The 12,411-nt window shown below is 45.8% G+C and overlaps 1 protein-coding gene across 5 annotated transcripts in view; it reads right to left on the reverse strand.

The window, feature by feature from the left end:
• Positions 1-12,411, reverse strand: part of LOC103347328 (uncharacterized) — a 62,606-nt gene that overhangs the window by 19,358 nt on the left and 30,837 nt on the right. For 4 of the 5 annotated variants that reach the window (XM_070064685.1, XM_070064682.1, XM_070064683.1 and 1 more), the window contains 8 exons: positions 8,470-8,667; positions 7,114-7,210; positions 6,155-6,363; positions 4,944-4,995; positions 3,967-4,142; positions 2,546-2,594; positions 1,755-1,936; positions 615-678 (listed from right to left, as the gene is read on the reverse strand). In XM_070064685.1, coding sequence (XP_069920786.1) covers positions 615-678; positions 1,755-1,936; positions 2,546-2,594; positions 3,967-4,142; positions 4,944-4,995; positions 6,155-6,363; positions 7,114-7,210; positions 8,470-8,632 — 992 coding nt within the window. In that variant the 5' untranslated portion in view covers positions 8,633-8,667. Of the gene's footprint in view, positions 1-614; positions 679-1,754; positions 1,937-2,545; positions 2,595-3,966; positions 4,143-4,943; positions 4,996-6,154; positions 6,364-7,113; positions 7,211-8,469; positions 8,668-8,768; positions 10,580-12,411 lie in introns of those variants that run through there. The other variant, XM_070064684.1, reaches the window with a different exon arrangement.

Consider the following 12,411-nt stretch of genomic DNA (forward strand, 5'->3'; position numbering starts at 1 on the left):
CCGTCCAGTCTAGATCTTCCCCTTGTTCAGACAATGTGAGTTTTCACAAAGATAGGGCAGACCAAGCAGGACATAGAGAGGGTTAGACAGAAACACAGGAGCAGAGGATGCTGTCAGCTAAAGGCCAGAAGGCACATCAGGAGCAGAGGGCTCTGGTGCCCCTCTTCCAGCACCCTTGGCACAGGAAAGAACAAGCTTGCCAGAAGCCAGTTGTCTAGTTTCAGGGAATGGAATCCCCTTGGCGCTCAATGTCCCAATGAAGCTAAAGCACTTTAATACCCCAGACCACCTTGGGACTGTGTGCCCATTTCTGTGAGCACTGTGGAGTGTGTCAGGGCTTGGATATTCCCTGTCTTTGTCACTGTACTGCAGGGATGTGGATGAGGGACAAGTTTATGAATGCCGCACAGAAGCAGTTCATTCCCAGTTGTCCAGCGAGGTTAAGGACACAGTGTTTGGGGCCTGACTCAGCACATGGATTTTCCAAGAGGTGCTCCCGGAGTCTTCATGGGAGGACCTTTGAGTGGTATAAATGGCTCTCAGGGCACTTCTCTCCATGTCTGCCACCTCCACATGTCCATGCAAAAATACCCTCAACCCATCTGTAGATTTACCTGGGGATAACCTCAGCTCTGTCTGCAGATACCACTTCGTCCTTTTGGGAGGAGGTATCATACCCTGCAAAGGAGAAAAATGAGCAGGAAATGGTAAATGAGATGACATGCAAATGCTATGGCAAAGTAAAGTACAAGTACTGTGCAATGTCCCATTAGCATCTGAGGACTTCTATGCTGTCTGCCTGTGGCACTGCCTCTGTTAGCAACTGTCTCATTCCCAGGAGGTCATGCCTACAGTGGCAAGTCCTCTGTCAATAAATGGAGACCTCCCTCCCTGTCTGGGTAGCATGTTATCCCACACAATAGGCATCCTGATGTTCCACAAGTGGTCAGCCACTTTCCTCACTAAGGGTCCCTGGCTATGTGTGGTGTGCTCTAAGAGATTAAATACAACATAGGAGGCTCATACCAACTGCCTCCCCCCTGTACATCAACTAATGGGAGCTATGGGCTCTAAGGGTCAAATACCTTAGGGTATTTGGGATGGACAAGTGTAATCCATGAGTCTCCCATTCATGGGAGTCCTTGCAGTTATGCAGGGTTTGCAGGGTTTGCAGGGTAGCCTGATAGGCATGAAAATTACACCAGATGCTTCAAGATGGAACTTCAAGACATGGCCAAGGGTTCTACATCAGTGAGGTGTGAAGTCAACATGGAAGACAGAGTATGGACTGGTTCAGGGAGATCTGGGTAAGATCATGTGCTGAAAGCTGGTCATGATGGCAGCTACCCTGGCAGCCATGCAGTGTCATGGCATGTGGCTAGGGCAGAGATCTCACAAGAAAGACTGCCACTGCACACAAAAACAATTCCATTATCCCAAGTGGAGGCCTGGCAGAAACCATGCCACATGCATTTTAAAGGCTCCATGGCCATTGCAGGTGCCTCAGGCAAGGAGACCCAACAGGGGCTTTGAGGCCACAGGTGTTTGTGACCCAGGGATACGAGGCTAAGACAAAGGTGTAGACCCATGCTATCATTATGTTGCAAACTCCATCCTCACGTCTGCCTCCATCCATCCACATGTGCCCTTAGGATTTCCCACCACATCGCACCTTTCACCAGAGGGCCAAGGATGTTATGGTGAATGCAGGAACTCCAGAAGGGCTGCAGCAAGACTCCCAGTGGGACACTCACCCTCAATGGCCTCTATCCAGTGGATGGACTGCTGGGCTAAGGGCTGCTGGACCCTGGCCCAGGCCTGGAACAGTATTTCCAGCTTGTCCCCCCAGGAGGCATGCCACATGTAAGATGCATCTGCAAGGTGTGTGCGTGCCATGATGCGATGCCCTTCAACTAGAGATCGGTTTTCACACAATCTGAAGTGCAAATGTAGAGGGGAGATGGAAAGGATGAGGGTTTAACACACAGGCATTCCTGTCCACCCCAGTCCCACCTGGCTTTCCTAGCAGGAAGAAAGGGTCTGTCACTCATTGAAAACATGCCATCATCTAAGAGCCATTGGACTGTGAACTTCCCATTCTGAGACAAAGTGAGCCTTCACGGGGAATGGACAGACCCAACAGGATGCAGATTCAATGCAGGACTCCTGGCCCCATTTCCTTCAGCACTGGGGCATGACCCAAGACACTGGCCACTTCTGTCCTTATCAAAGTCCCATGGGGACACTGAGGAAGGAGAAGCAGAGAGGCCTAGGGAAGGGCTCCCCAATTTTTATGGAGGCCACACAAGCTGTGAAAGCAGCAATGGCCTGGAAACATGACTGGATCCCAGGCCACCACATGCAGATGTCCAATGGAGGTGGGAGGTGGGGATCCACCTCAGCACATGGATAAAAGTGGTGCTACCAGAGTCCTCAGAATGAGCTCTGAGGGGGTAATTACTCCATGGGGCCCATTCTCTCCTCCCCATGCCTTCTACCTCCAAATGTCCATACCAAAGAACCCTCCATCCATCTGTAGACTTACACAGGTTTGGCTTCATGTGGCACTCTGTCCTCAAGGGAATTCCCATAGACTACAATAAAATTTAGATAGGGAAGTTGCTGTGAGACAAAGAGCCCAATTATAGGTCAGAACAGCCCCAGAGGCCCAGGGAGATGCCTGCTGACAGCTGTCTTGGTGGCCTTTGCCCATTAACAGGGGACCACTTCTCTCTTCCAGTCTGCCTGCCTCCTGCATATCAGGCACCCCCAAATTCCAAAAGGGATCAGCTGCTGTTTGGCCCTGTGGGATCACTGCAAATGGCCCAGCTGGTTTCTTCCTCAACAGCTGCCCTAAAGAGCCTCCCCACAACCAACAGCCAGGCCTTTGTGGTTCTCATGTTGCAGTGTGTCATAGATTGGATGGGGAAAGCCCTGGAACCTATTCCCATAGGGTTTTTTTTTTTTGGACAGAGTAGACAGTGAGAGAGAGAGACAGAGAGAAAGGTCTTCCTTTGCCGTTGGTTCACCCTCCAATGGCCGCCGCGGCTGGTGCGCTGAGGCCGGCACACCATGCTGATCCGATGGCAGGAGCCAGGTGCTTCTCCTGGTCTCCCATGGGGTGCAGGGCCCAAGTACTCAGGCCATCCTCCACTGCACTCCTGGGCCACAGCAGAGAGCTGGCCTGGAAGAGGGGCAACCAGGACAGAATCCAGTGCCCCGACTGGAACTAGAACCCGATGTGCTGGTGCCACAAGGTGGAGGATTAGCCTAGTGAGCCATGGCACTGGCCCCCATGGGGGTTTTTAGGGTCATGAACACACCCCAAATGTTAGGGACCTGTGAGAGTCATAATGATCGGACTGGTTCCCTCCACATGGCAATCAGTGGTATGGCCAAGGGCTCTAGATAAGGAAAGAGTGACATCAATTCAATGTGGGAGAGTGACATGCTGTCTCAGTTTAGAGGTTTTGGGTCTTTCGTGAGATCACAAGTGGAGAGGGTAGCTTTGATGATAGTGGCCCCTACAGGCAGTGTGTCATAGCATGTGACTGGGACAAGGATCTCACAAGGAAGACTGTCACTGACCACTTAGGATCCACTAGTACAAGTGTAGGCTTGGAACACACCATGCCATGTGCACAGGGCTGGTGCACACCACGCTGGGATCCACAGACTGCTGCCATGTTGTCACCCCTGCTAAAGGAGCTGCAGCACAGCAGTGTGCTGAGGAAAACCACCCTTTGGGGAAGCAGAGCTACTGGGTGAACACACAGGTGTAGACCCACATGACATCTTTGCTTCAAACTCCCTCTGGGGGTTCTTAGGCTTTCCTTTCTAGTCCAACTAGAGCAGCCCATCCATTGCCCAACCACACCAGGGTCTTTGTGAGAGCAGGGCAAGTATGCTGGGGTTTACTCCTTACCCTAAGTGGCACTGGAAGCACCCCCCAGTTGGTGTACTCACCTCCAAACCTTGTGCACCACGAGTACTCTTCCAGCACTATCGTCCAGCCACCACCAGGATAACGCTGCTGCATAACCAGCGTGGCTTTCATGATGATGCACCAACAATATTCACCCATGATCAGCCCTGGTACCAACTCAGGCTCTACTTGAGGTGGAAAGCACCCACTGATCCTGCTGGATTAGGAAGGGTGGAGAAGTTATCATGGTAGTTAAGGTACTAGAGGGCCCTATCAGGCCTGCATCACAGGCAGGTTGATTCTGCCACCAATGAAAATGGGCCTTTCAGCTAACAGCTGTCTGAGCAGGATCCTCCCCTTGCTGAGCAAAGTGAGGAACTGCAGGACGTGGAGGCACAGCATGAGCTACAGGTGGAGGCACCAGAAAAAGGATGGAGAGATGGTGTTGGAAGATGGCCAGGATTCCAGCTGAAGAACAAAGAGCTGTGATGCTCAGTAATGGAATCCTCATGACACCCAGATACAAGCAGAACAAATAGTGTTTGTCACATTCAACAAAATCAGTTGAATAGTACTAATCTCAGGTGTGGTAATGCACCTGCTACAGCACAGTGGGCTTCTAGTTCTGTGGCCACCCTGCTGGCTTTCTCAACATTTTGGTATGGTATTTTCCCCTGTACTTCTTTCTATCAGCCATCTCCATAAACACAGAGATGAGGAAAAAAAAGAAGATAAGGAACCCTGTCTTTTAATCTATGCACAACAGAAGTAATAACTGCAGGAGACCCCTGTAAAGTCCAGTTGATCTGAAGCAACCTAATGGAGACCACATGGGTGTTTGAGGAAAAATGGCAATCTCTATGGGTGCCAAAATGATTACAATAATACTCTTCATAGAGAAACAGTGTGATCACCTAGGGTGTGTGAAATCCTTCCATTCAGCATATTCAGTTTCTCCCTAAAATATGAGTCCCCAGATGTCAATATCAATGAAATATCCATGATTCCTTAGTCTTACCTGGGGCAGATTAAGTCCCAGCAACCACCCTTCATTTGCATCATTTCTTTTGCTGCAAATAAATTCCAACAGGGATGGTCAAATTAGGGAGGTACTAGGGTACATGTGCAATCCAGTTCCCAACAATGACACAGTAATACCCATAAACTCTATTTGACAATGGCATACTGTGAGAGAAATACTTCATGTGCTGACCCTTTGAGGAAAACCTTCTTGGCATGAAAATCAATATCCAGACCTCTTTGTCTTGAAAACAATGAACCTCATCTTTTCCCCGCTAATTCTGGGAAACTACCCTATCTGCATTCTAAAAGAATTAAAAGTTATTCACTTTTCTCCTGTTAGAATGCCAGGATGTAGATGATTTAGAGGAATCTATACACTGAGGTGAGACTGAGGATGAGATATATTCAATTTCTTCTCAAGATTAGTCTTCGATGCTTCACAGAAACAGTTGTCATTCATGACCACTACGAGCTACAGTGGTCATTGTTGCCTCTGGAAATCTTGGAAGTATGGGAGTGGCTTCAATTTTATGTCCTAGGTTTAGATGGATAATGAGCTGGAAGAAGAGAACTTAAAAGATACAGAGGATGGGCTATGTTTGGAGAAATGTGGGTTATGTCTGCAACAGAGATGTAGACAAGATGCCTCTGGCAGTGTGCAAGCATAGATCGTCAAGAGACAGGTTCTACTGCCTCAAGTATATGTAACAATGCCACATGGCAAAGGCTGTGTCTTATTTAAAATACATGTGTAATTGTTCCTAATGGCAATGCCACAACTGCCAGGCAAATGTTTCATGGGCCCACTCCATAGAAAAGGAAACAGAAATACAGAAATCAACTATCTTTCTACAATCAGTGAAAACAGTGCTGAGGACACAGGTGGGCCCTTTCACTCTCAGCACGGGTTTCAATCTCCGTCTTACAAGCCACCACCTGTCCCAACCTCCTTCCTGTCCTTTCAAACTGGATGGATACTGCATCTTGATCAAAGGCCACCTGCACTGGGGAAAATGGAGACTTCTGAAATGCTAGGAACTTCAAGTCTGTGTGTTTCTCACTCTAGTTCTCATCCAGAATTCCTGATCATGTCATGGCCACAGATATTTCAATGAAAACAAGGTAGCAGGAAAATGTCTCCTGCAGGGAAGTGGAGTCTCCTGTAAATTTGAGACTTTCTGAAATCATAGCCTGAGGTCCCCTTACCCAGGCTACATTTGTAGACAAGATGCTTTTCCAGCCTGATGTGAACAACCAGTGGCTCCAGCAAGCCCCGTGCGTAGTGGCTGTCAGGGTCATGCTGGGTGAGGAGGGCTCTGGGATGTAGGCTGAGATGACAAATCTGTGTCTGTTTTCTTGACTTCTTACGTAGCCGGCGCTGCTTGCGGGTGCGTGCCTTATTTACATGGCATTTCCTAAGGTAGGACAGGAGAGAAAATGTAAGGATAGAAATATGTGCATGATACCATCTCTGTATTTCAACAGATTTCATGGAGAATTCTCTCACAGAGCCCTGCAAACAGCAGCACTGACAGGTTCAGGTAAATGCTTGTGGTGAAGAAGACAAAACGAGAGCTTCCCCTGTGTTAGAGGGTGACCCTGTGTTCAGTCCACATTGCCAGGACTCTTCCTTCACCCCCTACACACAGCAGCTCCTTTAGCTGCTAACTTCAACCACAGGCATTTCCAAGTAAAACACATAGCCCACTGCAGTGACTGAACACCAAGGCGCACTCAGATGCATGTCCCTTGTTACTGGTGTTCTTCAGAAAGAAATGAAAGGCTGGCAGGGTCAATCTTAGACAATATCCTCAATCAGGAGGTGATGGTGATCTATAGAGAATGACACAGTGATGACAACACATCATGTGCATACCACGCCATGTGTTGCTCACTATCCTCTGTTTGGTTAGTTATGAGAATTTGAACTCAAGAAATTCCTTGTTTTTTTGAAAGAGGAAAGGAGGCTTTGATAAGCACCACAGCCCATCAAGCAGTATTTTCATTGTTGTGCACATGTTTTATAAATATTTATGAGATAGGTCCCCAACATGTAAATTCCTGCCCTTCTCCTGATGCAAGTCTGTCTCCCCAGCTGAGCTGGCCCACTTCACTGATACCACATATATCTTCCTCCTGCTTGCAATGCCCAAAGCCCCACTTACTTGAACTCAGCAGGTGCCAGCTTCTCAAGCTGTGGAGTTCCAAGTGCTGGCTTCTCCCTTAGCCTGGATTGAATCACCTCTCGGCCCTCACCATAATCTGAAACAGACACACGTGCCTCAGTGGACAGCTGGACACACAGCCGAGGTCACTGTCTCTAGGGAGGAGCCACTCTAGTACCATGCTCCAGGTAAGCATTTCTTCATCTTTGTCTCTCCACCTCCCAACAACAGGATATTTGATAATCCCCCATTTAGAGTGAACAGTGTTTCAAGGTGAATGGTGACCTGACAAGGCAGTTCAACTGGTATTTGACAGAATCAGAATTCCCTTCCACTAAGCTGTGACTGAATCATGGCAGAGTAGTTAGCACACCTTGCAGATTTTTAAGTCAAGCACTAACTTGTAGCATGAAGCAGTGACCTCCAGTATGGTTGGTAAAGTACACTAGCACTGGGGATAGTGGTTCTTCTGTGCTGAGAAGTTCAACTTTCATGTTTGGGGAGTTTCCAAAGACAAAATCACAGCTAAGTAGAATTGTGTAAAAACAGTGCTAAACACCCAAAAGCCCTGAAAGAAATATACACACCTACTAATACAGCTCCTGTTAAATTAGAAAAAAAATGAAAAGGAATGAATAAATCTACTCCAGGCCAGGAATTGCCTTACATATTGTACAAAAAATATATCCCATATTTCATGGCAACAATTTACAGAGGTAGGAATTATGACAGCACTTGTGGGAACCGAGGAGGGGTCTAAGGCATGCAGAGATTGGCAAGTTGGAGAAAAGCCCAGGGAGGGTCTCCGAGTCCCTGCTCTACATTCTGCTCTGTGCTACTGCAAAGACTCAGGAGCCTTCTTCCTCTTCGAGAAGACCTTTCGTTCCATGAGTGTGTTTCCCCCTGACCAGGGCAGTCCCTGGTCTAGACAATGTCATTTACAAGTACCACAATGTCAGCACAGACTCCATTAGCACCTATAACAGAGATTTTGTGGACTCTTCACATTTCTCTGTGTGACCAGCCCAAGGATTTGCCAACTGGAACTCAAAAGAAGCTTGAATTGAGTAGAAGTTCATTAGCCCCATACATGAAACCCACACCAGCTGGTACAGGACAAAGAGGTTGCCAGTTAACTGACATCTCACCCCACACTTAAAGGAAACATGGAAAAGTTGTTGAACTAGTGCCTTGGTTATTCCAAATTGACATGAAAATAGCTTATACAGTTCTCAGAGTATTGTAACAATGGATTTTCTTAGGATAAAGGGAAGAACCAAACCTAGAAAGCCTTTATTTTCTCAGAGGGACCAAATCATCATTTACCACTTTAGTGAGAGGACCTATGGAACTCACTGTTTTCCTCTTGGTGGAGGATGAAGCTGAAATGACGAACTATCTCTTTCAGATCTTGTATTTCCCGCTGGTTCTCTGCTAGTCGGCAACGCGATGCCTGGTTACACACAACCATATTATTTTTATTGGCTGGATCGGACGAAGGGCTCAGTGGTACTGCCATTCTGATGGTTCTGGCAGACCAGGGGGCTCCAGAGACTAGGTGGAAGATACCCAAGAACAGAATGAGTTACAACAAATGACATTCAATAGCTCTAATGAGGGCTAGGGGATGACAACAGCCATATTTCTGAACTTACTGTTGGGAAACACCCCACAGAACTTCAAAGTCTTCAATCAAAATCCTGTCACTATTAAGTGATCAACGCTCAGCTTTTAAGTGACTTCTTATTACTCAGTCACTGTCACAAGTGAGAGAATGAACTCCCTGCTTGCCAGCTTGCCAAGTAACTGTTGGAAGTAGCAATAGCAGAATGAGAAGATGGCCGGTACTGGAATGTTAGGAGTTGTTGACTTCCTGTCGCCAAGGATACCTGGTCCCTTCTTAAAGGCACCACCAACTCATTCCTCATTCTCAGGAGCAGCGCGCCCAGTGCTGATTTTAAACACCTGCATTTTCCACTAGGAAAATCTAAGCACATTTCCCACTCTCCCTCCCTCCCTGTGGTGGAAAACACTAAGGAAGAATTCATTTCCAAACAAGTGTTATTTTCTCAAAGCACTCTCAGGAAGTCACTCACCCCGCCTTTCTGTTAAAATGGGTCTCCAGGCTTTTCCTCCAGGGAGACATGTCACATGATAAACTACCAAGATGCTCTTCTTTGGGTTTCTGCAAGCCTTTCTATAGCCATTAAATAGTGTAGGGTCAGAAAGCAGAGTAAAGCACGTACAGAATGAAAAAATAATAATTTGTGTCCTGTTCTGTCTCAAAATATTTTTGGCTCTACTCAATGTTGTAATGGCTTCTTTTCCCTCACACAGGCAGCATGTTGCCATTTCACACTACTAAAATCAGTTAGACCTCCCTACATCCTAAGTCCTTCCTCAGACTTTGGGGGCATTGTTTTGTTTTCAATGTCATTAAATACAGCATTTCCTACTTGTCACTTCCATGTTTTGTTCTAAACCCAAACGAGATCATTTTAAAGATACTAAGGCACTCCAATAGTTTATCTATATTCTCCTGCATACACATAGTCACCATCTATGTCTAGAATAGATATGAAGCTGATGCTACTTTTCAGATGTTTTCCTTTGGTTCCAACACATATAGAGTTGAACAGGGCCCAGTGGTACTTCTTATGCAATGTTAACTGATAGATTTTTTTTTCTTATATGGTTGAACCTTATTGAATGATGGCTGAATTCCACTAAAAATCACTGTTAACACTGAGCATGCTTTTGTGTTGCCTGGTGATCCACCGTGTGCATGTGCAGTACAAGCTGATACTGTGGTGGGAACACTCACCTTCTCACTTTCTTGGCTTCCATTCCCAACCAGCTTTCATGAACCTCAGACTTAGGGGACTCTCCTGGAGTCCAGGTTTCTTCAGTTCAGCTGCTGGACTTATCTAACTTGGGGAGGCAAGTGGACTGACATTGGGATGCTGAATATTCCTCTTCAAGTAGAGGAAGAAGTGGAATGGATCGAATACCTTCTAAAGCCTCTCTACCCACCCTACACTGTCTCCCAAAGACACTGTATAATGGTATCATTTTGTGAGATGAATGAAAGGTTTCTTTTAAAATTTATTTTCTTGTGTCAGTGGACTTGACATTCAGTGGCAGAAAGTAATATATATCAAAACCTTCCTTGTCAAAATGACAATCATGGGGAACACAAAGTCACATATCTCAATCTCACACAAGGATGAGCTTGGGCAGTGCTAGTAAAAGATCATTATAACAGTAACAACTACTTGAGTAGCATATGCCAGGCCTCTGGCTAAGTACTCTACACGTGATGGCATTTCATTCTCACTACAATCCTTGAGACAGCAGTGTAAGCAGAAGCAAACACACCTACAGGAGAGGGACAGGCAGTACCTTTTTAGCCAGGTTTATTTTTTTTTAACTTTTATTTAATGAATATAAATTTCCAAAGTACAGCTTATGGATTACATTGGCTTCCCCCCCATAATGTCCCTCCCACCCACAACCCTCCCCTTTCCCACTCCCTCTCCCCTTCCATTCACATCAAGATTCATTTTCGATTCTCTTTATATACAGAAGATCAGTTTAGCATACATTAAGTAAAGATTTCAACAGTTTTCTCCCACACAGAAACATAAAGTGAAAAATACTGTTTGAGAACTAGTTATAGCATTAAATCACAATGTACAGCACACTAAGGACAGAGATCCTACATGAGGAGTAAGTACACAGTGACTCCTGTTGTTGACTTAACAAATTGACACTCTTGTTTATGGCCTCAGTAATCACCCTAGGCTCTTTTTTAGCCAGGTTTAAATGTTTGTGTTTCACTGGTTCATGCAGAGCGATCAGTGAACCAGAGAAGTATTCATTGCAGCATCATTTGCCTGTACAGAGGACTGCACTCCTGGATCATCAGGAGCAAAGTGCACAGGCGTCTGCAGCATTCTTCCGTATGACGTGAAACTACTCCGGCGACATAGACTATCCTTTAGGATATCAAGAGAAGTACAAGACTTGAGTCTTCATTTGAATGGCTTTCCTGGAATCCACTCTTTAATACTTAGCATTCCCTCTGAAGACTTTTGGTTTTTAGACCCACAATATATGCATATAGAGAATATTTTACTCTTAGAAAGATGGAATCAGTGGCTTAGGCTTTCTTCCCTGAACCGAGAATTGTTCTGATTTCTATAGAGACTAAATAAGTATACAAGTAATACTTCCTCATACTTATTAGAGCAAAGGAGTTATCAGATTGGAACCCTCTGATGTCACTGAATTCACACGTGGTGGGATGATTATTATTTCAAATGCATTCAACTTGTGAGGAAAGCATTGCATTTCCACTTGCTGCTGATGTACAAAACAAGGTGGAGTGAGTATTGCCCAGGTCCCCCTGATGTGAGAACTGGAGCCAGATCTCAGCTACAGATCCCTCTACCTGCAAATTCCTTAAAACATTTCCAATTAAGTTGACAGAAGTCTTTCCACATGGGTACATCACTTACCTCTGCCTCAATTCTGCTAAAAGCCATTGACAAATTCAAAATTTTCATCTGAGGTTTGTCACAATGGATCGTCAGCACCACATTCTGGCCACTCACTATTAATTGGAGATGCACTGTTGGATAAAGATGCAGGGAACAAGAGCAGAGTGAGGGTGATATTTGGCACTAGGATTAAGATGCTGCTTGTAAAGACATACTCTATGTCACTGGCTGGGCAAACATCGCAGTTCAGTTTCCTCTTTCCAATTCCTGGGAGGAAGATTGGAAAATACTGCCATCAATGTGGGGGTCCTGAATTAAGGTCTATTCTTCATTCTTAAGGCTGGCCCAGGCCAAGCTGTTGCAGGCATTAGTATAGTAACACAGAGGATGGAAAATCTCCCTCTCACTGGTTCCCCCTCTTCCTTTCTCTGCCTTTAAAATCAGTAGAAATATGTTGCTATTATAGAAATAAGAAACTGAGGCATGTTAATGTGAAAAAACACATTATTGCTATTATTATTGAAGTAAAATTCAGCTACCATAAAATCTACCACTGTTAGGAATACATTTGTTATATTGCAAAGAATTTTCAATCATCCCCAATTCTAGAATATTTTGATAAACTCTCCATTTATATCTTTTTTTTGACAGGCAGAGTGGACAGTGAGAGAGAGAGACAGAGAGAAAGGTCTTCCTTTGCCGTTGGTTCACCCTCCAATGGCCACCGCAGCCAGCGTGCTGCGGCCAGCACACCACGCTGATCTGATGGCAGGAGCCGGGTGCTTCTCCTGGTCTC

Source organism: Oryctolagus cuniculus, chromosome 19, assembly GCF_964237555.1.
Source record: "Oryctolagus cuniculus chromosome 19, mOryCun1.1, whole genome shotgun sequence".
Classification (NCBI taxonomy): Eukaryota; Metazoa; Chordata; class Mammalia; order Lagomorpha; family Leporidae; genus Oryctolagus; species Oryctolagus cuniculus.